The sequence below is a fragment of the Pecten maximus genome, unplaced genomic scaffold, assembly GCF_902652985.1.
Source record: "Pecten maximus unplaced genomic scaffold, xPecMax1.1, whole genome shotgun sequence".
Lineage (NCBI taxonomy): Eukaryota > Metazoa > Mollusca > Bivalvia > Pectinida > Pectinidae > Pecten > Pecten maximus.
This window is the reverse complement of record NW_022979506.1, coordinates 81,179-105,445: the sequence shown is the minus strand read 5'-3', so window position 1 is coordinate 105,445 and position 24,267 is coordinate 81,179. Positions and strand designations below refer to the sequence as shown.

Genomic DNA, 24,267 nt, shown 5'->3' with positions numbered 1-24,267 from the left:
CAGTCAATGGCAGACCAACAAAACCAAGTCTATTTTATATCTGTAGAGGGTATTTATATATCTATTCTCCCACTGCAGCTACAACAGACTGCAGGTCCTCTAAACACTTGTCTGATGTGTCCCGTCTGTAGTTGTTGGTGTAACTATTCCCCCACAGCAGCTACAACAGACTGCAGGTCCTCTAAACACTTGTCCGATGTGTCCCGTCTGTAGTGGTTGTTGGTGTGACTATTCCCCCACAGCAGCTACAACAGACTGCAGGTCCTCTAAACACTTGTCCGATGTGTCCCGTCTGTAGTGGATATTTATATAACTATTCCCCCACAGCAGCTACAACAGACTGCAGGTCCTCTAAACACTTGTCCGATGTGTCCCGTCTGTAGAGGGTATTTATATATCTATTCTTCCACTACAGCTACAACAGACTGCAGGTCCTCTAAACACTTGTCTGATGTGTCCCGTCTGTAGTAGTTGTTGGTGTGACTATTCCCCCACAGCAGCTACAACAGACTGCAGGTCCTCTAAACACTTGTCCGATGAGTCCCGTCTGTAGTAGTTGTTGGTGTGACTATTCCCCCACAGCAGCTACAACAGACTGCAGGTCCTCTAAACACTTGTCTGATGTGTCCCGTCTGTAGTAGTTGTTGGTGTGACTATTCCCCCACAGCAGCTACAACAGACTGCAGGTCCTCTAAACACTTGTCCGATGAGTCCCGTCTGTAGTGGTTGTTGGTGTGACTATTCCCCCACAGCAGCTACAACAGACTGCAGGTCCTCTAAACACTTGTCCGATGAGTCCCGTCTGTAGTGGTTGTTGGTGTGACTATTCCCCCACTACAGCTACAACAGACTGCAGGTCCTCTAAACACTTGTCTGATGTGTCCCGTCTGTAGTGGTTGTTGGTGTGACTATTCCCCTACAGCAGCTACAACAGACTGCAGGTCCTCTAAACACTTGTCCGATGTGTCCCGTCTGTAGTGGATATTTATATATCTATTCTCCCACTACAGCTACAACAGACTGCAGGTCCTCTAAACACTTGTCTGATGTGTCCCGTCTGTAGTGGTTGTTGATGTTGTTCATTACTTCTTGGAGTTTGGGGATCACATTGGCATTCTTCATCATCACCTTTGCCTAGGAAAGAGAAGGTATTCAATAAATACTACTGTACAAAGGAACAACTCTTATGTCCAACCCTTGACACAAGGAGAAGGATATACTAGTATATTGTAAGTCATTGGAATTTCTTCCATCTAAGTAACAATACAAAAATTCTACGAACAAGTATTTAAAAGTGATTCAGATGATAAACAACACAGTGTATAGGTATGTTAGCTCTGGATCTGTATGTTACTGATGCCAACACATGTTACTGATCACAGAGAGATGATATTCACCTTCTGGTTGTTGAAGACGAGCGCCCACAGAGCGGAGGCGGCCACACACTGGATTTGGGTATTATCACTGGTCAGACACTCCAACAGCTGGGGCAGTAGTTTGTCTGTCAACACAGAAATGTATGAATTTATCAATAAATTCATCAGAAACGTATGAAATTTTCAACACAGATTCATCCATTTATCGGACATTCCAACAAGTGAAGGTTGTCAACAGATAAATGCTTTAGTTTCTGAACGAAAAGGTTATCATTTTATCTTCCAACATAACGACATGATCAGAGACAACTTTGACCTATACTGACCACAGGCAAGGAGTTTGGGTTTGTTACTGGTGTGACAACACATGTTACGGAGGATGAGGGTCGCACACTCCTGGACCTTCCCCTTGCCACATTCCACAAAATCCAACAGCAGGTTCACACAGTCTGAAAAGAAACATAACATCATTAAAAACTGTCATTCACAAAATGATATACAGACACCACAATTTATAGTAAAATAAAACGAAAGTCATAGGAGTGATCTATGTTCTTTGACATAATTAACAATTACATAGATCCCAGAGGTATTCAGGTGTCACCATTGGTTTTGGAAGCACAGCTGACATATCTTCCAACAAAGTGACACACCTTTGTCCCTACTTACCAGTACTATTATAAGGATCGTCCACAAAAACAAACAACAGTACTATATCTGTCCTCACCTCCTGTTTTCAGCAGCATCTGTTGACCCTCAACTGAGAAAGACAGGTTGACCAGCAACTCCAGCCAGAACAGTTCTAAGTTCTGTACGTGTTTCGTCTTCTTACTTTTTCTTGGATTTAGACTCAGGAATTCTCTCAGAAAGTTACTCTGTAAGTATATGTAAAGTTTTCCAGTTCAGAATCATTTACTAAATATCAAGTATAAAACAATAGTCTCACAAGTGATGAAAAATAAGGAAGGCAACTTTGTACAGGTGATTTTGTGTGTAGGTCGTGATTCTGAGGCCTAGTAAGGGCACAAGTTAAAAATTGTCTTTTTGTTTTCCTTTATCATAAATGTTTCTGTTATATGGTTGAACAACCATAACCTTGAAAAAAGATTATACTGAAATTGATCACTTATGTGAATGTTGACTTTGAATTACAATGACCAATATACACATACTTCAAGAGTAATAACGATTTTTTCACAAGCTGAAAGTACACCATGGAAAAGATAAATATGTATTTGGAAGAAGAACTGTTTATGACTCAACACTTTGGTGCATCTCATCCTTCCAAGAAATATTTACTGACACAAAAAATAAATTTGTCTTTACTCTCCTAGAATATATATATTACACAGAACATACCTTAAACACAATGTTCCTACCCTCAGAGGACAGTGTGAGGGTGGCAAGGAGGGAGAAGAGAGTGCGGAGTATGGAGTCCTTGATGTTGTCTCTCCCAGCTAGACGTATGAGGCAGTGAACCAGCGAGTTACTACTGAGCTGTTGTGATTTCTGACCTCCAGTAGAGACAGATGTGGTTGTGTAGGCTAGGGAGCTGGTGGCTGTAACAGATCATCAGGTATCCTAAGTTCCAGTTGTAGCAATGGAAGTACATGTACATTGTATATCAAAAGTCTAATATAGTACCGAGGGTCAAATATTCTGGACTATTGCACAGACACCCATGATATACTTGTTTTATTACATAATCACTAAAACACACTTAGAATCACTGAAATTTTGACTTTCCTATTTGCCTAGAAGTCGCCATGACTTTCCTCTGCCAGTGTTGACATCCGAGTGATTTAATCGCTTGAAAGGCTGGGACTAAATTCCAAGCTTATGCATATAGTTAAGGAAAATCAAACACATTACGTAATAGAACAGTCTACATTACAAGGATTTAGAAATCATCTTGAGCTGTAGGATATGTTACTATAACATATTTTATTATACCTTTACGTTTTTTTTCTATGTATAAAAGTAATGTGATAATTTGACTATCAGCCTCGAGAGGATTGCGCATATGTTTCCAGGACTATCACACCGTGTGACAGTTCAAAAAAACTGTCACACGGCAAACTCACACGGCGAACTGTCACACCCCTGCTGTAACGTCGTCAGAACGTTTGAAAGACACGACGACATGTAAGCGCTTAATTGACACATTGATTGTTGTTGCAGACAGTAGCCTAACATTTTGTTTTCTCTCACGAAACTGTCAAACATGGATCAACACATGCGTTTTCAAAACGCCACAGACGTAGAGACCGAGTCATTATTAACGGACAGAGATAGCCAAAACACTAAAAGGGTCATACAAACGTCTATCAAGTTAATGGAGGACTATATAGCAGATTCTCATACCAGCACAAACATCTATATAGAGAAAAAAACGTAAAGGTATAATAAAACAGTTATCAAATGGGGGTATTTCGGGCAATAGTAATTTTGTCAGCCCCTCATCAACAATGGTTGCCCTCGGGCTAAAGCCCTCGTGCAACAGTTGTTGCTTCGGGCTGACAAAATTACTATCGCCCTCGTACCCATTTGATAACTGTATACTATGACAGTTTGAGATATAAAATATCATGAAATGTCTTACCTGTAGGGCAGTGAGCTATGTAGGTGGTGAGGAGGGAGAGAGTAGAAGACATGACGGCCATATCTAGTTGACACCAAGCCCAAAGTCGGTGTATGATGTTGTGTAGACCAGAGTAGTAACAGGCCATCTACAGGGGACAAAATGATATAGTAACATTTACCATGTAACAAGTAACGAGGAGAAACAGGCCAGTTATAGGGGACAAAATGATATAGTAACATTTACCATGTGACAAGTAGTAACAGGCCATCTATAGGGGACAAAATGATATAGTAACATTTACCATGTAACAAGTAGTAACAGGTCATCTACAGGGGAAAAAATTACATAGTAACATTTACCATGCATGTGATAAGTAACAAGTAGTAACAGGCCAGTTATAGGTGACGAAATACAATATAAAATGATAAACAAAGCTATGGTACTCATATACAGGTGGGATGTTACTTGTGGCTAAAAATAAATCATGAACTAACCTTAGCCTCTTGGTCCTGGAAAATGAAGTTGCGCAGAAGGTCAAAAGTGAGGATGAGGTCACTCATCAGTGGGTCCTCTTTCTTCTTGGTGCTAGGTTTACCAGGCTGGAGAGACTCCATGTTGAGTTTGGTGTGAGTCTGTTTGATGTGATCAATAACACTCTCCACCAGTCCCACTGGAAAACAGGGGAATAAAAACAATACCAATCCACAGTTACAATAGGCCTACTGAAGGGCAAATATCAAATCAAAACATGGCAATCACAGGGAGGCCCACTTGAGGGCAAATATCACAAATCAAAACACCAGTTTTAGGAATGCCAATTCACTTAGAAGCAAGACGTCAATGGGCCCTAATGGCATTTTTCTTATAAACACACTGTAATATGATTTTGATGTTGACCAACAGAAGCTGTGTTTCAAGTCACAAGTCCTTATTTTGGTCTCATTACTAAGTTTGATTAAATGATCTTCAATAATTTTCTAAGATAGAAGTAGATGAAAACTAGCAGCCAATGACCAATGTTTTTTTGTGAAACTGGTCGATTGTACAAGAAAAAACAAGAGGCCCATGGGGCCTGTATCGCTCACCTGGTTGGATTTGACCAAATGTCAAAATAATGTCCATGTTCAATTCGTTTTGTTTGTCAACCTCAAACAATGCTATATATGGTTATAGTGTGGGGAGCCCAACTGCTTTCAAGAAATAATGAAGTCCAGACTCTCTAAGTTTACAACATGCATTCATAACTTTATGACTAGTAGCGATTTAAATGAATTTATCTCCCCTATTTCCCCTATCGGGCCCCGCCCCTTTGGCCCCTTGGGGGTCAGAGTCACCATTTACGCAAAATCTGTTCCCCTTCCCCCAAGGATGTTTCTGACCAAATTCGGTTCAAATCCATTCATAACTTTATGACTAGTAGCGATTTAAAGGAATTGGCTCAATTTCCCCTATTGGGCCCCGCCCCTCCTGCCCCTTGGGAGTCAGAGTCACCATTTATGCAAAATCTAATCCCCTTCCACCAATGATGTTTCTGACCAAATTTGGTCAAAATCCAATAACAACTTTTTGACTAGTAGCAATTTGAAGCAAATGTTGACGGACGGACGACGCGTCATGACATAAGCTCACCGGACCTTCGGTCCAGCTGAGCTAAAAAACATGTGCATAACTTAATTTTTTACCCCTTCACTGGAAAAACAGTTTAAATAAACAAAGGGAATTACAGACAGATTAGATTATATATTTTTAGACTTACACTGGAGAGCTGTGGCCTTGGCGGAGCTGGATATGGCTAGCAGTGTCCTCAGGGCTGTGGCAGCGTGGATACGTTCATCCTCCTTATGGTCAGAGGACTTTATACATGAGTGTTCATACACATTAACCAACACCTTACAAAGCTGGCTGCCTGTAGTTACCTCCCCTTGGTCGGTATCTTTTGTGTCTACAAAGTAAAATTATCTGTGAATACTTCTGAAGCTAGCTTCAAAGAAAAAATTATATCTGAAAGTAAAAGACATCCAGGTCCATTGTTTATAACTCAAAGATAGTTATGGTAAATATACATGTTTAGCCACAATTTTATTTTTGAAACTTTGTGCTTTAAGCTTGATTGTGCTTAATTCTCTGTAAAATGGTTTTCTATGGCAAGCATTTTGGTAGCCCTAAATCATCACAGAGCTAATCCCTCTTTAACTTGGTTATTTGAGCCAAATAAGTACGTTTACATTATAGAAATTCTCACTTTTCCTGAGTGTTTTATTATCTTGTAGTAAGGGTTTAATCCAAAGTATAACTAGAGCTAGCATATTACCTCCCTTTACTAGGGTTCTCGGTGGCAGTGAAAGTACACTTAGTGTTGATATCTGGAAAGATGTCCTAATAAAAACTTGGCTCCATGAGTATCTAGTATGGAAATATCTTATCATATACTGAAAATTCCTGATATCTACACACAAAATGTCTGTTGAAAGTTGAAAATGAACTCTGCAAGTTCTGCAAGTTAAACTAGTTAATCAGCCTAATTACCTAAACCTTGATGAAGTAAATTACTCAGAATTAAGTACACACCTGACTTTAGAGGCGTGTTAAGGAGGCCGATGATAGTGATTGTGTCCTCTGCTAACTGGGGTTGTCTCCCCACCAGTTTACCTTCTTCACTGAAGAGTATGGACAAGAATCGTAAACAATTGTCAAACAGGTGCTTGCTCAGGTGTATTCTTTTCTCCAGTACAGAGCAAATTGTTTCTACAAATAAACACGAAATATACAGAAATCATTCCTAACATATCAAATTGTTTCTACAAATAAACACGAAATATACAGAAATCATTCCTAACATATCAAATTGTTTCTACAAATAAACACAAAATACTGTAAACATACATATTTTACAATTTCAATGCTTCAAGTAAATTATTACTGAAATAAACTTTGTCTGTCATCAAAGATTTAAATCCAGACAGGTGGTGTATATACACACTGTACACAAAGAACTAATCTGTTTTAGTCTGAAGTAACATGGCTATTACCTGAGATAGATGTCCAAAGAGTGTGGGCGGCCATGGTGAAGCTGTGGAGAGCGGAGGCCCCCTGTAGCTGTAGTAGGACAGTGAGGAAGGAGAACACAGAACTCCACAGTGTATGACAACACCCCTCCACGTCCGCAGAGCCTGGCAACACATACATATACCAGCTATGGATACACAGTAGATTACAGGAATTCAGCAATACATTCCCTCAAATTGTATATAAAATACATACAATATGTATATGTGTTTTAGTTTTTTTAATTCACAAAACCATGAATGTAGTGAACCACTTTAGGAGAACACTATTCTCCTGTATATCAATTTCACACAAGGTACAGACTAACTATGCCCCTACTACTCATTTTTTCAATCTCTTGTCAACTGGAAGACTGAAAGGCCCTAATATCAGATGGACTGGATTCAAACACTAAAATCTTTGACTGTTGATTTAATAAGGAAGGACATGCAGCCCTTCTCTTCTTTCAAGTCCGCTTTAATTTCAAACGTACATTATTCAGTCCCCCCTTACTATTTAAGTGGAGAACGAACACTTGTATTAATTGTGGCTACCCTTGTTAGAATGCCTATCACTTCTTCTTTGAATGCCAGACTTACTCAAATGCCTGTGCTGCCCTTTTTAATCATTTACGTAGTTTGAATATGAATATGTAGTTGTAGTTTGAATATGAACATATCTCTAAGATTGGTTAATAAAATATGTTTAAAGTCAAGTCAGCCTAGTGGTACACACCCTCGAATCGGATGGTGAGGAGAGCTGCAGTGGACCTGATGAAATCCTCATTGGCTAACACTTCCTGTCTGATGGGAGTGTCATACACCACACAGGTACGCAACAGATCCAAAATGGCTGCATACATATGGAGCAGGTCACAGAAGACAAGTTCCAGCTGATCAGAACATCCCTCCTCCATCTCTGTCATGTAGGCATCCAACAGGTTAGTGTCAACCATGCTGGAGACAAAAGAGCAAAGTGTTCACAAACTACACAAATATCAAGGTCAAGTCAGGGCACAGTGGTCACAAACTACACAAATGTCAAGGTCAAGTAAGGGCAAAGTGGTCACAAACTACACAAATATCAAGGTCAAGTCAGGACACAGTGGTCACAAACTACACAAATATCAAGGTCAAGTAAGGGCAAAGTGGTCACAAACTACACAAATATCAAGGTCAAGTCAGGACACAGTGGTCACAAACTACACAAATATCAAGGTCAAGTAAGGGCACAGTGGTCACAAACTACACAAATATCAAGGTCATGTTCGGACACAGTGGTCACATACTACACAAATATCAAGGTCACGTAAGGGCACAGTGGTCACAAACTACACACATATCAAGGTCATGTTAGGACACAGTGGTCACAAACTACACAAATATCAAGGTCAAGTAGGGGCACAGTGGTAAAAAACTACACAAATATCAAGGTCAAGTAAGGACACAGTGGTAAAATACTACACAACAAGAGGCCCAGAGGGCCTGTATCGCTCACCTGGTTTCATGAGATATGAAACAAGAATGATGCTTAAATACATTTGCCACTGGTATTGCTATGTCAATATATCATAAGCATTTTATATGGGTACATGAACATTGCTTTTATTGAAATTCTAAAAATGTCATTTTAGCCAAATTGATCCCTTTTGGCCCCGCCCCTCAGCCCCCTGGGGGGTCAGCCCCACCATTTGTACAATTTTACATCCCTACCCCAAGGGGATGCTACCAGGCAAATATGAGCAATATCCATTGCTTAGTTCCCGAGGAGAAGTTGATTATATCAATTTAGCCAAATTGACCCCTTTTGGCCCCGCCCCTAAGACCCCTGGGGGGTCAGCCCCAACATTTGTACAATTTTGAATCCCTACCCCAAGGGGATACTACCAGGCAAATATGAGCAATATCCATTGCTTAGTTTCAGAGAAGAAGTTGTTTATATCAATTTAGCCAAATTGACCCTGTTTGGCCCCGCCCCTCAGCCCCCTGGGGGGTCAGCCCCAACATTTGTACAATTTTGAATCCCTACCCCAAGGGGATACTACCAGGCAGATATGAGCAATATCCATTGCTTAGTTTCAGAGAAGAAGTTGTTTATATCAATTTAGCCAAATTGACCCTGTTTGGCCCCGCCCCTCAGCCCCCTGGGGGGTCAGCCCCACCATTTGTACAATTTTACATCCCTACCCCAAGGGGATGCTACCAGGCAAATATGAGCAATATCCATTGCTTAGTTCCCGAGGAGAAGTTGATTATATCAATTTAGCCAAATTGACCCCTTTTGGCCCCGCCCCTAAGACCCCTGGGGGGTCAGCCTCACCATTTGTACAATTTTGAGTCCCCTACCCATAGGGATGCTTTTGACCAAATTTGGTCAAATTCGGATCAGTGGTTATGAAGAAGAAGTCAATTGTTGACGGACGGACGGACGACGGACGCCACGGTATGGCATAAGCTCACCTTGGTCCTTCGGACCAGGTGAGCTAAATATCAAGGTCAAGTAAGGACACAGTGGTAAAAAACTACACAAATATCAAGGTCAAGTAAGGGCACAGTGGTCAACTACAAGCTACGTGGTAAGGACATGTACATAACTTACTTGGTGAGTACTTGTACATAAGAATCCTTTTTCAGACAGGTAAATGTGTCCTGAGGAGCCAATATCACCAGATTACGTAGGAACTGACACACAGAGGAGACTAGGGAGGGTGTGGCAATACTCTGGTACTCCAACTGTTCCCCAGTCAGGGTACTACTGGTACTGTTCCCTGTGGGGTCTACAAAACAAATTCTGGTTAATGATTCAGGTTATCAAATAACAATAATGTTGAATCAAAATGAATTATGTGAAATTGTGAATGGCTTGTTCTTGCACACAGGCCTCAATAGTTCAATCTATCCACTGATTTATGAATGTCTACACAGAATACGGAATCAAACCACCACACACCAAAGTCTAGGATATAAATGACTGGCCTGATCAGTCCCTTACTTTGACATTTCATTCCTTATAAAACAAGAGGCCCAGAGGGCCTGTATCGCTCACCTGGTTTCACGAGATATGAAACATGAATGATGCTTCAGTATATAAATGGTATTGCTATGTCAACATAAGCATTTTATATGGGTACATGTACATTGGTTTTATTTTAATGCTAAAAATGCCAAAAAGTGCATTAATCCATGAAATGAAATTGACTTTTGGCGCGACCCCATAGGGATGCTACCACACAAATGTGAGTGATATCCATATTACTTAGTTCCAGAGAAGATCTTGTTAAGACTAATTGACCCCTTTTGACCCTGCCCTCTGCCCCCTGGGGGGTCAGCTCCTTCGTTTATACAATTTTGAATCCCTACCCCTATAGGATGCTACCAGTCAAACCATTGCTAAGTTTCAGAGAATAATTTGTTTAAATCAATTTAGCCAAATAGACCCCTCTTGGCCCCACCCCTCAGCCCCTTGGCGGCCTGGGTCAACCCCAACATTTGTACAATTTTGAATCCCCACCCAATAACCATGCTACCATACAAATGTGAGTAATATCCATTGCTTAGTTTCAGAGAAGAAGTTGTTTAAACAAATTGACCAATTTTGGCCCCGCCTCTCAGGCCCCTTGGGGGTCAGCCCCACCATTTGTACAAGTTTGAATCCCCCATCCCATAGGGATGCTACCAGGCAAATATGAGTGATATCCATTGCTTAGTTTCAGAGCAGAAGTCGTTTATATCAATATAGCCAAATTGACCACATTTGGCCCCGCCCCTCAGGCCCCTGGGGGGCCAGCCCCATCATTTGTACAATTTTGAATCCTCACCCCATAGTGATGCTACCAGGCAAATATGAGCGATATCCATTGCTGGGTTTCAGAGAAGAAGTCGTTTATATAAATATAGCCAAATTGACTCCTTTTGCCCCGCCCCTCAGGCCCCTGGGGGCCAGCCCCATCATTTGTACAATTTTGAATCCTCACCCCATAGTGATGCTACCAGGCAAATATGAGCGATATCCACTGCTTTGTTTCAGAGAAGAAGTTATTTATATCAATATAGCTAAATTGACCATATTTGGCCCCGCCCCTCAGGCCCCTGGGGGGCCAGCCCCATCATTTGTACAATTTTGAATCCCCACCCCAAAGTTATGCTACCAGGCAAATATGAGCGATATCCATTGCTCGGTTTCAGAGAAGAAGTCGGTATCATCAATATAGCTTTATTGACCCCTTTTGGCCACGCCCCTCAGGCCCCTGGGGGTCAGCACCACCATTTGTACAATTTTGAATCCCCACCCCATAGTGATACTTCCAGACAAATAGGAGCAATATCCTTTGCTCGGTTTCAGAGAAGAAGTCGTTTATATCAATGTAGCCAAATTGACCCCTTTTGGCCCCGCCCCTCAGGCCCCTGGGGGGTCAGCCCCATCATTTGTACAATTTTGAGTCCCCTACCCATAGGGATGCTTCTGACCAAATTTGGTCAAATTCTGATCAGTGGTTATGAAGAAGAAGTCAATTGTTGACGGAGGGACGGACGACAGACGACGGACGACGGACGCCACAGTATGGCATAAGCTCACCTTGGTCCTTTGGACCAGGTGAGCTAAAAATTGACCAAAATAATCTTTTTGGTTTACTAGACTGTAACAGAAATAAAATGTCCTACTTGGAGAAACTCTCAAACACTAGTGGTTTGGATACTGGATCCAACACACAAGTAAACCCAGGCTATGGAACCAGTGTAATTAATGGAGAATCTCAGAATACAGATTGATGGAATAGATAGACAGTCAAGTCCATCATCTGAGGCCTAACAGGTACTTACCAGTGGTGGAATGGCGTCAGATAGAGTCCATCATCTGAGGCCTGACGGGTACTTACCAGTGGTGGAATGGTGTTAGATAGAGTCCATCATCTGAGGCCTGACGGGTACTTACCAGTGGTGGAATGGCGTTAGATAGAGTCCATCACTGACGGGTACTTACCAGTGGTGGAATGGTGTTAGATAGAGTCCATCACTGACGGGTACTTACCAGTGGTGGAATGGCGTTAGATAGAGTCCATCACTGACGGGTACTTACCAGTGGTGGAATGGTGTTAGATAGAGTCCGTCACTGACGGATACTTACCAGTGGTGGAATGGTGTTAGATAGAGTCCATCACTGACGGGTACTTACCAGTGGTGGAATGGTGTTAGATAGAGTCCATCATCCGAGGCCTGACGGGTACTTACCAGTGGTGGAATGGCGTTAGATAGAGTCCATCATCCGAGGCCTGACGGGTACTTACCAGTGGTGGAATGGCGTTAGATAGAGTCCGTCACTGACGGGTACTTACCAGTGGTGGAATGGCGTTAGATAGAGTCCGTCACTGACGGGTACTTACCAGTGGTGGAATGGCGTTAGATAGAGTCCGTCACTGACGGGTACTTACCAGTGGTGGAATGGCGTTAGATAGAGTCCGTCACTGACGGGTACTTACCAGTGGTGGAATGGCGTTAGATAGAGTCCGTCACTGACGGGTACTTACCAGTGGTGGAATGGCGTTAGATAGAGTCCGTCACTGACGGGTACTTACCAGTGGTGGAATGGCGTTAGATAGAGTCCGTCACTGACGGGTACTTACCAGTGGTGGAATGGCGTTAGATAGAGTCCGTCACTGACGGGTACTTACCAGTGGTGGAATGGCGTTAGATAGAGTCCGTCACTGACGGGTACTTACCAGTGGTGGAATGGCGTTAGATAGAGTCCGTCACTGACGGGTACTTACCAGTGGTGGAATGGCGTTAGATAGAGTCCGTCACTGACGGGTACTTACCAGTGGTGGAATGGCGTTAGATAGAGTCCGTCACTGACGGGTACTTACCAGTGGTGGAATGGCGTTAGATAGAGTCCGTCACTGACGGGTACTTACCAGTGGTGGAATGGCGTTAGATAGAGTCCGTCACTGACGGGTACTTACCAGTGGTGGAATGGCGTTAGATAGAGTCCGTCACTGACGGGTACTTACCAGTGGTGGAATGGCGTTAGATAGAGTCCGTCACTGACGGGTACTTACCAGTGGTGGAATGGCGTTAGATAGAGTCCGTCACTGACGGGTACTTACCAGTGGTGGAATGGCGTTAGATAGAGTCCGTCACTGACGGGTACTTACCAGTGGTGGAATGGCGTTAGATAGAGTCCGTCACTGACGGGTACTTACCAGTGGTGGAATGGCGTTAGATAGAGTCCGTCACTGACGGGTACTTACCAGTGGTGGAATGGCGTTAGATAGAGTCCGTCACTGACGGGTACTTACCAGTGGTGGAATGGCGTTAGATAGAGTCCGTCACTGACGGGTACTTACCAGTGGTGGAATGGCGTTAGATAGAGTCCGTCACTGACGGGTACTTACCAGTGGTGGAATGGCGTTAGATAGAGTCCGTCACTGACGGGTACTTACCAGTGGTGGAATGGCGTTAGATAGAGTCCGTCACTGACGGGTACTTACCAGTGGTGGAATGGCGTTAGATAGAGTCCGTCACTGAAGGGTACTTACCAGTGGTGGAATGGCGTTAGATAGAGTCCGTCACTGACGGGTACTTACCAGTGGTGGAATGGCGTTAGATAGAGTCCGTCACTGACGGGTACTTACCAGTGGTGGAATGGCGTTAGATAGAGTCCGTCACTGACGGGTACTTACCAGTGGTGGAATGGTGTTAGATAGAGTCCATCACTGACGGGTACTTACCAGTGGTGGAATGGCGTGACTTGCTGCCACTACAGTTAGATGTCTGGTGAATATGTCCCCTCCCCTTGGATCTCGGCTGTGAACAAACATTACCATATTTATTATTTATCAAATGTTTTCCAGTCTAACTTAGTGCATTGGTTAAACTTAATACATCTATGAAAACCTGATGCAAGACCGATATACACAATAAAGTAGATATATGAATATACCTACCTGGTTACTTCCTGATGTACTCTGAAGTCCATCTGTTCCAAACTCAGCTGTAATGTAAGATAGACTTCCAAGGTTACATGTCAACATTATATAAACATTACAAAAGACAACTTGGCATTTCCCATCAAAACCACAATAACATTAGTACATCAACTACATCAACTCAAATCTGGAGAATGACCTTGACCTTGTTGCTAGATCTTGACCGTGACCCAGTAGGTCAGTGATGACCTTTAACCTGTATTAATTCTGCAGAGAAACAATGAATTTGCCCCAGTAAGATGGTTGCTCTAGCCTTTGATGTAGTACATACCTACAGTGGAGAGTGTCGAGTCTGACCCTGTAGTGGACAGATGACTGACCGGTACTTCCAACACACTGACCGGTTGGATAGTAGGCTGGGCATAGAAGTTACACAACAGGACAAGCATCTCCTGGTAAAACTGGCTGTGGTGAATTAGTGCCAACAGAGCAGTCAGGCCAACCAGAGACACCTAGTGATATTAGATAAATACATTTCCTGGAGTAAATGTATCAACAGTGTGGAGGCAAAACAGAGACACTTAGTGGTGAACATTAGATAAATTACAATAATAGTTGGTAGATGTTTCTGTAGGACCTTGGTACTATATGTGTTATATGTGAATGCAAAATTATTTTCTACACAATAATTCTGGACTGACTCCCCCTGTTTAAAAGTTACAGCATGTAATATTGACATTTTAAATACATTACCTCAAACTCTGTATCCGTGACGATGGGCCCCTGCCACACGTTCTGCTCTAGCTCCACGCTACCACATGGCATTGTCTGTGATGTCATGTTCACTAGGAGCAATGCTGCCTGCTGACGAACCATACTGCATTCAGCCTGATCCAAAAGTATACTGAACGCTGCTCCCCAGATCCCCCCTGGGATATGTTTACAGTGGGACGTCATAACAATACGACCTGGTTCTGTAGAAGTCAGTGCGACAGCTATACCGAGGCCAGCAGCCCTCACCTGTAACATACGTAGTAGGTAAGATGGAACAGATGGATCGTCCGTAAGAAATCGCTGACAATATTTGTTATACTGTTATTAAAACTACATTTCATTCCAAACTCCACATTTTGAACATTTCCTCTTGGGATAGTCATAGATTTCCTTCTCTGTTTTTGACATTTTTGTCGTCACATTCAGGTCAATAATCCTGGTCAAACATACACTAATGTGAAAGGCATAGATTTCTATAGGATATAGCACATATGAGCACTCACAAGCAAAGGTCATGTTATCTTTTAATCAACTATGTGACTTTGAAATCAATTGCCACAAATAAATAGTCAAGGTTCCAGCTGTGTATTCACCTACTACTTCGTGTACATAAGTATTACAAATTTACATCATGATATTATGACTGCTGGTGACAGAAACTGACATCAATCAATGTATTTGTGCTGCTGGTTTTTATGACAGAAACTTGACATCAATCAATGTATTGGTGAAGTTCTCACCTCGGGATCTCTGTATGCCCACAGTGTTAACATCCAAATCAGGCCGGAATCTCCTGTTATTACACTTCGGGACATGTCAGACTTCTGCTGTAGGTGGGACCATTGCCTCGCCCAGTTCTGTAAAATATTTATCTATCTTAACCTCATTTACCAGTACTTATACTATCTTAACTTCATTTACCAGTACTTATACTATCTTAACCTCATATACCAGTACTTATACTATCCTTACTTCATTAACCAGTACTTATACTATATCAACCTCATTTACCAGTACTTATACTATCTTAACCTCATTTACCAGTACTTATACTATCTTAACCTCATTTACAAGTACTTATACTATCTTAACCTCATTTACCAGTACTTATGCTATCTTAACCTCATTAACCAGTACTTATACTATCTTAACCTCATATACCAGTACTTATACTATCTTAACCTCATTTACCAATACTTATACTATCTTAACCTCATTTACCAATACTTATACTATCTTAACCTCATTAACCAATACTTATGCTATCTTAACCTTATTTACCAATACTTATACTATCTTAACTTCATTTACCGGTACTTATACTATCTTAACCTTATTTACCAATACTTATACTATATTAACCTCATTTACCAGTACTTATACTATATTAACCTTATTTACCAATACTTATACTATCTTAACCTCGTTTACCAATACTTATACTATCTTAACCTCATTTACCAATACTTATACTATATTAACCTCATTTACCAATACTTATACTATCTTAACCTCATTTATCAGTATATATACTATCTTAACCTCATTTACCAGTACTTATACTATCTTAAATCAGTACTTATTGTATACAAAGTGTATTACAGTATTGTTCTTACTCACTTTTACCAAAACATATACACCTCAAAACCTGATTTATAAGCCGAATCATTAATTTTATCCATGAACTTTTAATTGTTATATCTTATGTATAAAGAGGTGATCAACTTGCCTTGTCATCAGAGTATGTGGCCATTTCATGTGCGAGGTGACGAAGACAGAGTGTAGCAGACTTGGTGACACCCTTCCCCATGTAAGACATTGATGTTCCTCCACGTCCAATGTGAAAGGCAGACACGACCTGAACAAGACAATCAACAATCATGAAGTGTTAGTCATACATATTAATATTCTAAGGTTACAGCTTGTACTCACACAACAAACAAATATATCATGGACACCATGATTACTTCAGAAAGCTCTAAATATGTACAATAACATAAACTTTGTGTAAATCTTAGTTCAAGTTCCAATCTAACATAACTGATACCTACCTCCAGTAAACAATGGAGGACCTGAGAACAAAGGGCCGATACCTACCTCCAGTAAACAATGGAGGACCTGGGAACAAAGGGGCGATACCTACCTCTAGTAAACAGTGGAGGACCTGGGAACAAAGGGCTGATACCTACCTCTAGTAAACAATGGAGGACCTGGGAACAAAGGGCTGACACCTACCTCTAGTAAACAGTGGAGGACCTGGGAACAAAGGGCTGATACCTACCTCTAGTAAACAATGGAGGACCTGGGAACAAAGGGCTGATACCTACCTCTAGTAAACAGTGGAGGACCTGGGAACAAAGGGGCGATACCTACCTCCAGTAAACAGTGGAGGACCTGGGAACAAAGGGCTGATACCTACCTCCAGTAAACAATGGAGGACCTGAGAACAAAGGGCCGATACCTACCTCCAGTAAACAATGGAGGACCTGGGAACAAAGGGGCGATACCTACCTCTAGTAAACAGTGGAGGACCTGGGAACAAAGGGCTGATACCTACCTCTAGTAAACAATGGAGGACCTGGGAACAAAGGGCTGACACCTACCTCTAGTAAACAGTGGAGGACCTGGGAACAAAGGGCTGATACCTACCTCTAGTAAACAATGGAGGACCTGGGAACAAAGGGCTGATACCTACCTCTAGTAAACAGTGGAGGACCTGGGAACAAAGGGGCGATACCTACCTCCAGTAAACAGTGGAGGACCTGGGAACAAAGGGCTGATACCTACCTCCAGTAAACAATGGAGGACCTGGGAACAAAGGGGCGATACCTACCTCCAGTAAACAATGGAGGACCTGGGAACAAAGGGCCAATACCTACCTCCAGTAAACAGTGGAGGACCTGGGAACAAAGGGCCGATACCTACTTCCAGTACACAATGGAGGATCTGGGAACAAAGGGCCGATACATGTACCTACCTCCAGTAAACAGTGGAGGACCTGGAAACAAAGGGCTGATACCTACCTCCAGTAAACAGTGGAGGACCTGGGAACAAAGGGCTGATACCTACCTCAAGTAAACAATGGAGGACCTGGGAACAAAGGGCTGATACCTACCTCCAGTAAACAATGGAGGACCTGGGAACAAAGGGGCGATATCTACCTCCAGTAAACAATGGAGGACCTGGGAACAAAGGGCTGATACCTACCTCCAGTAAACAGTGGAGGACCTGGGAACAAAGGGCCGATACCTACCTCCAGTACACAATGGAGGATCTGGGAACAAAGGGCCGATACCTACCTCCAGTAAACAATGGAGGATCTGGGAACAAAGGGCTGATACCTACCTCCAGTAAACAATGGAGGACCTGGGAACAAAGGGCCGATACCTACCTCAAGTAAACAATGGAGGACCTGGGAACAAAGGGCTGATACCTACCTCAAGTAAACAATGGAGGACCTGGGAACAAAGGGTGATACCTACCTCAAGTAAACAATGGAGGACCTGGGAACAAAGGGCCCCACTGTCTAGTTCTGTACTCTCATGGCTCCACCCTGGTCTGAAAGACAAGTTAAGCAATTAGCTTTCATAGACAACAAGTCAACTAAGTAATAAGTACACTGGTAATATAACATTGAAACATGACTCAGACAAAAGAACTCTCCCTTATGTACAAAAGAAATCTCCCTTATGTACAAAAGAAATCTTCACTAGTAGGGTTATTACAAGGCTTTGGTGTGAGTAAGCAATGCTAAAGTCCTGTTAAGACAATAAGGATGGTACCACTGGACAAAGAAATGTGACATACATTCTTTTATAACAAGCCTGCTTGTTATTTCAAAAGCAATACATGTCCCCTATCACCCCCGGTTAAAATAGTAACAGTGACCTTGACCTTGACCAAAAAACCCTGATACTCAAACTTGATCTGAAGCTACTCATGCTGAAGCTACATACCAACTTTCATCAACATACCTTGAAGTATGGATGAGAAAGCGAAGAAAACTGAGTGAACAAACTGATAGACATATGGACCAACAGACAGACAGAAAGGTGGGGAGCAAACCTAGCCCCCCCCCCACCTTATTGAAATGAAATGTTATAAAAGACTTGTCAAAACAACCCGTTATGATTATTCCTTAACACCAGTCGGTCAAAAAAAAGTCACCAACACCAACATTATTTCCCTGTGAAAACTTGATGAGTCTATAATAATGAAAAGGGTGAGGGAAGATAAAACAGAGGCAAGCCTACCTGGCTGTGATGTGCATCAGACATTGGAGAGTTCCTTCAAGGGAGGCGAGATTGTAAAAGTGAGGGGCATCTGTCACGTTAAGTCGCTGAATCAGTTGATGAGAAAGGTCTCCTCTCAGCTGCTGAATCTTCAGTCTGGGTGAAAAGACAAACTACATCAGGTTTTATAATGTATCACATCCATCAACCCTGATCTTCAGTCTGGGTAACAGACAAACTACATCAGGTTTTATAATGTATCATATCCACCGACACCTGGTCTTCAGTCTGGGTAACAGACAAACTACATCAGGTTTTATAATGTATCATATCCATCGACACCTGATCTTCAGTCTGGGTAACAGACAAACTACATCAGGTTTTATAATGTATCATATCCATCGACACCTGATCTTCAGTCTGGGTAACAGACAAACTACATCAGGTTTTATAATGTATCACATCCATCAACCCTGATCTTCAGTCTGGGTAACAGACAACATCCATCAACCCTGATCTTCAGTCTGGGTAACAGACAAACTATATTAGTGCAAGTCAAAAAGTTGTCTTCCTTCGTCATTTGTGTTACTCTGTTATTTATATATTATATATATATATATATATATTAACCTTTTCAACTTAATTATGAAGTTAAATGCTTCAGTAAAAATATCCTGTAATTCGTGGATTAAGTAACACCAGTGATTGTGATATTTACTTTGCTAACATGGAACCATTGTTGGTGTATCCCCTTAATGTGGCACAATATTAGTTGTGTGTGCGTGGAATTTCTGTCTCTTAACTGAAGTTAAGACAGTATCATCTGTATCAGAAATGCTGACCTTGACTCTCATCCCTAATAAACACTCTCAACGTGTCTGTAGATTTGTAGATTTGTAAAGTTTTGAGTCACAACTATCTGTACAAAAGATGTATAATGGAATATGCCCTACCTTCTACACAACAGGTACGGTAGTTTACTGTTATATGTCGCTATGAAAGACAGTAGCTCTTTGTCCAGTGTCCTGAAAAGTACAAGCACAACTGTAAACAATGGGAAAGATGAGAGAAGATATCGCAATAAAACAACACACATTTCTCTCCAAAAGGGCAGTTGGTGTTTGGTAATGGTTTTGAATCTTAATACATTTTTTGCATGACCTTTCTTTTGAAATTCCACCATTAAAATTACAAACTTCAGTCTATAAATAGTCAAATATTTCCTTAATATATCTAGTCTAGATAGAGCAGTAGCCCACCTTTTAATGTTAACATTTTCTGGCACATCTCTTGCTTCTCCCTTCACTGACGCTCTGTGAAGTAGACCAATCAGAGTTCCTGATGGTTGGTACAACATCTCTCCCAGCCACTGCAGAGTGTTATCTGGCACACCATTGGTCAATTTCAGAGCTATGCAAATGAACTTCAGTACCTCTTGTAACAGGGATTCATCTGCTGTCAAGGAGGGGGTCACTTTCAGGAACCTAAAACATAGCACCAATTAACCTCACTTTAAATAAGACTTTTCTAAGTGAGAAATGTTATCTTCTCATTTCAATTCTCTCTAACATGTTGGCATTGTAGGTAAAACAATGACCTGATATAATGGCCTTTTTTTGCTGGGACATTAAATCTAACCCAGCCACATACCTGTCAACCTCTGAAATCTCCAATGAGGGAGATCTCCCTCATTCCACATCCAAAATGAGGGAAAAAGGGCGTGAAAACAATTGCGACATTTTTTGTTGCATTTAGTGGATGCTTCATGTGAGCTTGCGCAGGTGTTAACTACCTCAAGCTATTGATAAGTACATTTTGATGTTAAAATTTGACAACAATAGTTAATCTTAATGAATAATAATAAAAAAATAAAAACAAATGATTGATTCTTTAAAAATGTTTTAAGAAATTTCATAGAAAGGAACTGTATTCAGTGAATTATTAATGATATAGTCACTTGGAATCTCCAACCAATATACAAAAGTAACTACCTATCTGCTGATTTTTTTTTTTTTTTATATATATTTTGTACTGAAAAAATTCTAAATTTATTGATCAAATAATCTCCCTTTATTTCTCAAATTAAAATTACACAGTAATTTATTAATGTGTTCGGATTACTACTAGGTCTGTTGTGACATCAAACAAACTTTTTAAAAGTATTTTTTTTTCAGTTAATAAAAATGTACAACTGTTTATGGCGGCAGTACAAACGCTGACGATTAAGAAAGGCATTATTGAGTAAATCTTGTTGGCAGACATGACTAGTGCTTGTTCTTGAAGTGATGTATCTTAGTTGTAATCACAAAATTAACTGACCATCTCAAATGAAGCCAACTAGCTATATATACGCACAGTTGTAATGTATACACCCGTTGGCACGGCTGATTCCCTGAATGCCTACATTTTGAAATAACACCCTACTGAGTATGTTTGTACAGTAATTATAGTCTGTTCTGGTGAAGTCACTTAAGTCACCTGTATTTTACCTGTGTGTGTTACCTGTAGATTTTATAGTATTTCTCATCAAAATCAAAGGTCAATATTCAATGAATAAATACTGGACAAAAATATAATATTTTAGAATTACCTATATGCACATGGTATTTGTCAATACGTATTTAAACAAATAAGAAATGATCAAATTAATAAATATCAATAATTATCAAATTAATATTAATTAATAATTCATTGCATAAAATATTAATTAATAATTCATTGAAATTAATATTGTAAAATATTCATTAATAATCCTTTAATTATCCATTTCATCAAACCAAAATGTAAATCAAATACTTTGCTTTGTTTTTAATTACAAGTTATACTCAAACGGCTCTCTTATCTCATTTGAACACCTCTCTGATATCACAAAGACTGAAGATAATGATGTTGATAAGTAAAAATCGCTCATTTTACTGATCAAGATCAGTTAAAACGGTGAGCTGTGATGTAGCCCTGGCTACGGGATGGCATAACACTTGAAGATGAATACCGGAGCTACATGTATGTATCTATATAAACTTCAAAATTATCACCAGTTTGCACTCCTCACCATCTTCCCGTGGACCAACATCAAGGGATGCTTTTCCATTTCACCCAATACAACGACGACACTAGGAGACTGGTCGCCCCGCAGCTGTATTGCCACTTGTACCACTACACCAATGAAAAGACGTAAGGTTCCGAGCACAAAAGGATAGAGGGAGACAGAACCATTTGAAACCACTACGACAACGACCAAGGACGACCAATCACTTAGAAGCCTGGCACAGGAAATTCAAAAAGATCGTACACCATGCATGTACATCCCAACATCTTCACCATTATACGGACATTAAAGGACATACAGGCTACTAATGAGATAACTAGAATTCAACGTCGCACTGAAGGTACAGAAACATCGACACCCGCCTTGTCCTTAAACAGAGACTGGATAACCAAACTATTGATATCATATCTTACGCCGATGCAGCCTCCGAACTCCATTTAAGTAAAATGTGTGTAGCGATGTAACATATGGACATTGCTTTATCGTGTATGTATCAAAGAGGCTGTCAACAATATGCGATTTTCATGCACGTCGCCTCTCAGCAAGTAAATTATGCCATTGGTACAATGTGTTTTGCATCTATATCTTAATGTATTTTATTACACTGTGAAAATATATTTGTTAATTTGTTCCAACTGCGTACATGTATATTTACATGTCTGTTACAGTTTTCTGTGTCTATTTGTTGATTTTAATTTTGTCCGTCCTGTAACGTTACAGTATGTTTCTAATAACTAGAATTCAACGTCGCGCTGAAGGTACAGAAACATCGACACCCGCCTTGTCCTTAAACAGAGACTGGATAACCAAACTTTCAAAATATGTTATAGTATAAAAAATGTAACATTCTAAGATTATAATAGTGATATTCCAAAATGTATTAGCATATATGTACATGTACATTTCAAGTGCTCAATATATTATTAAGATTCTCATAGTGTTGTTTTCAAAATAAGATATAAAGATATGTTAACTTGCAGAATTCTAAAGCTCTTATAACTTATATATCAATGTGATTAATACTATACTATACATTTCACAATTCTATTTAAATAAAATGTTGAAATTTATATGCTAGTGTCTTGGTTTTCTTTAGTTGTCAAGTGATTTCTACAGGTAAAATACAGGTAAAATATCTCGGGTAAATACAGCATATGTATGAAACAGACTATAATTACCCTTCCTTTGATGTCTCTGTCTATTGTTCTAAATATGTAGGCGTTCGGGGAACACACCGTTGGCACACACAGTGACCGACTCCTCTCTCAACAAGCCCCAGGCCAAGACAGGTTGAGGGGGTGTTTTGTTTACACAATCAGTCCTGGGTCGATGTGTGTGAGATTTCCGGGGTTTGATGAGGAATGATTGCTCAAATCTGGGATAAATTTAACCCCTATTCGGGTAATGTACCAAATCGGGATTTAGGGGAAATTTTAATGATTTTCCGGACACTTCCTGTGTAATCCGGGATGGTTGACACCTATGCAGACAGATAGTTTATAAAGAGGGTGCTTAATAAGATGATGATGCATTTACTTTTCAGTTGTATTGGACTACAATAAATGGTCCATTTCACCCTCCTTAATTGTTGTACAGCAGTACAGGTTTACTTTCCTATGACATCATCCTTGTAATGTTATTGAAAAGTCAACAATCTTAATTTAATGTCACGAACATAGCAACAAACAAAGTTTTCAAGACACTGTCTATACTCAGTGCTGATGCGACAGTTTCAGATAAGGATAACGATCTAATATAGAGACCTCAGGTGACCTGCCTCCATTGAGAACAAATGTTTTTTCCATTGTGAAGGAAATTTAAGTACACGTTTTTGTTGTTTAAAATAAATATTGTCTTTTTTGTAGGTATTTCTTGTTGTTTATTTTTCTAAAGATTCATTTTTTAGAGTCATGTTCTATATGTAACTTTAGCTCAATTCAACTATTCTTACGAATTTGATTTAACAACTTAAGTCAATAAAACAAACAAAATATCACATTAGCAGCATGCATCAGACAGCCGAACTAATAACATAACACAAATTGATAAACATCATGCAAAAATAATAAGTATGCAACCTATAAAGATTGCCTTTACATAGGCATTTCTTGTTGCTGATTTTGTTTTACCTTTATAAACCTAAAACTGTCCTTATACAACGGCATTTCTTGTCTTTTTTTATTAAGGTTAAGTTTAGATCCAGTATTATATCATACAAAAAGGTCCCTTTGACAATGCAAGCTACATGTGTACTGTTGGACTGCTCTACTTTCGTTTTCATCGAA

General features: G+C 40.5%; 1 protein-coding gene across 1 annotated transcript; it reads right to left on the bottom strand.

Moving 5' to 3' along the window:
• Positions 1-6: 6 nt before the first annotated feature.
• LOC117318765 (rotatin-like) lies at positions 7-22,457 on the bottom strand. The gene is made up of 24 exons (XM_033873715.1): positions 22,396-22,457; positions 20,193-20,417; positions 19,887-19,958; positions 18,955-19,089; positions 18,184-18,259; positions 16,431-16,559; positions 15,442-15,558; positions 14,681-14,947; positions 14,259-14,439; positions 13,946-13,992; positions 13,730-13,805; positions 9,604-9,781; positions 7,741-7,961; positions 6,990-7,130; positions 6,529-6,705; positions 5,717-5,902; positions 4,455-4,630; positions 3,979-4,105; positions 2,736-2,935; positions 2,104-2,251; positions 1,703-1,825; positions 1,398-1,501; positions 1,049-1,134; positions 7-963 (listed from the first exon to the last, which is right to left on the bottom strand). The coding sequence occupies exons 1-24, from the start codon at positions 22,455-22,457 to the stop codon at positions 909-911; spliced, it is 3,309 nt and encodes a 1,102-aa protein (XP_033729606.1). The 3' UTR covers positions 7-908.
• Positions 22,458-24,267: the final 1,810 nt, after the last annotated feature.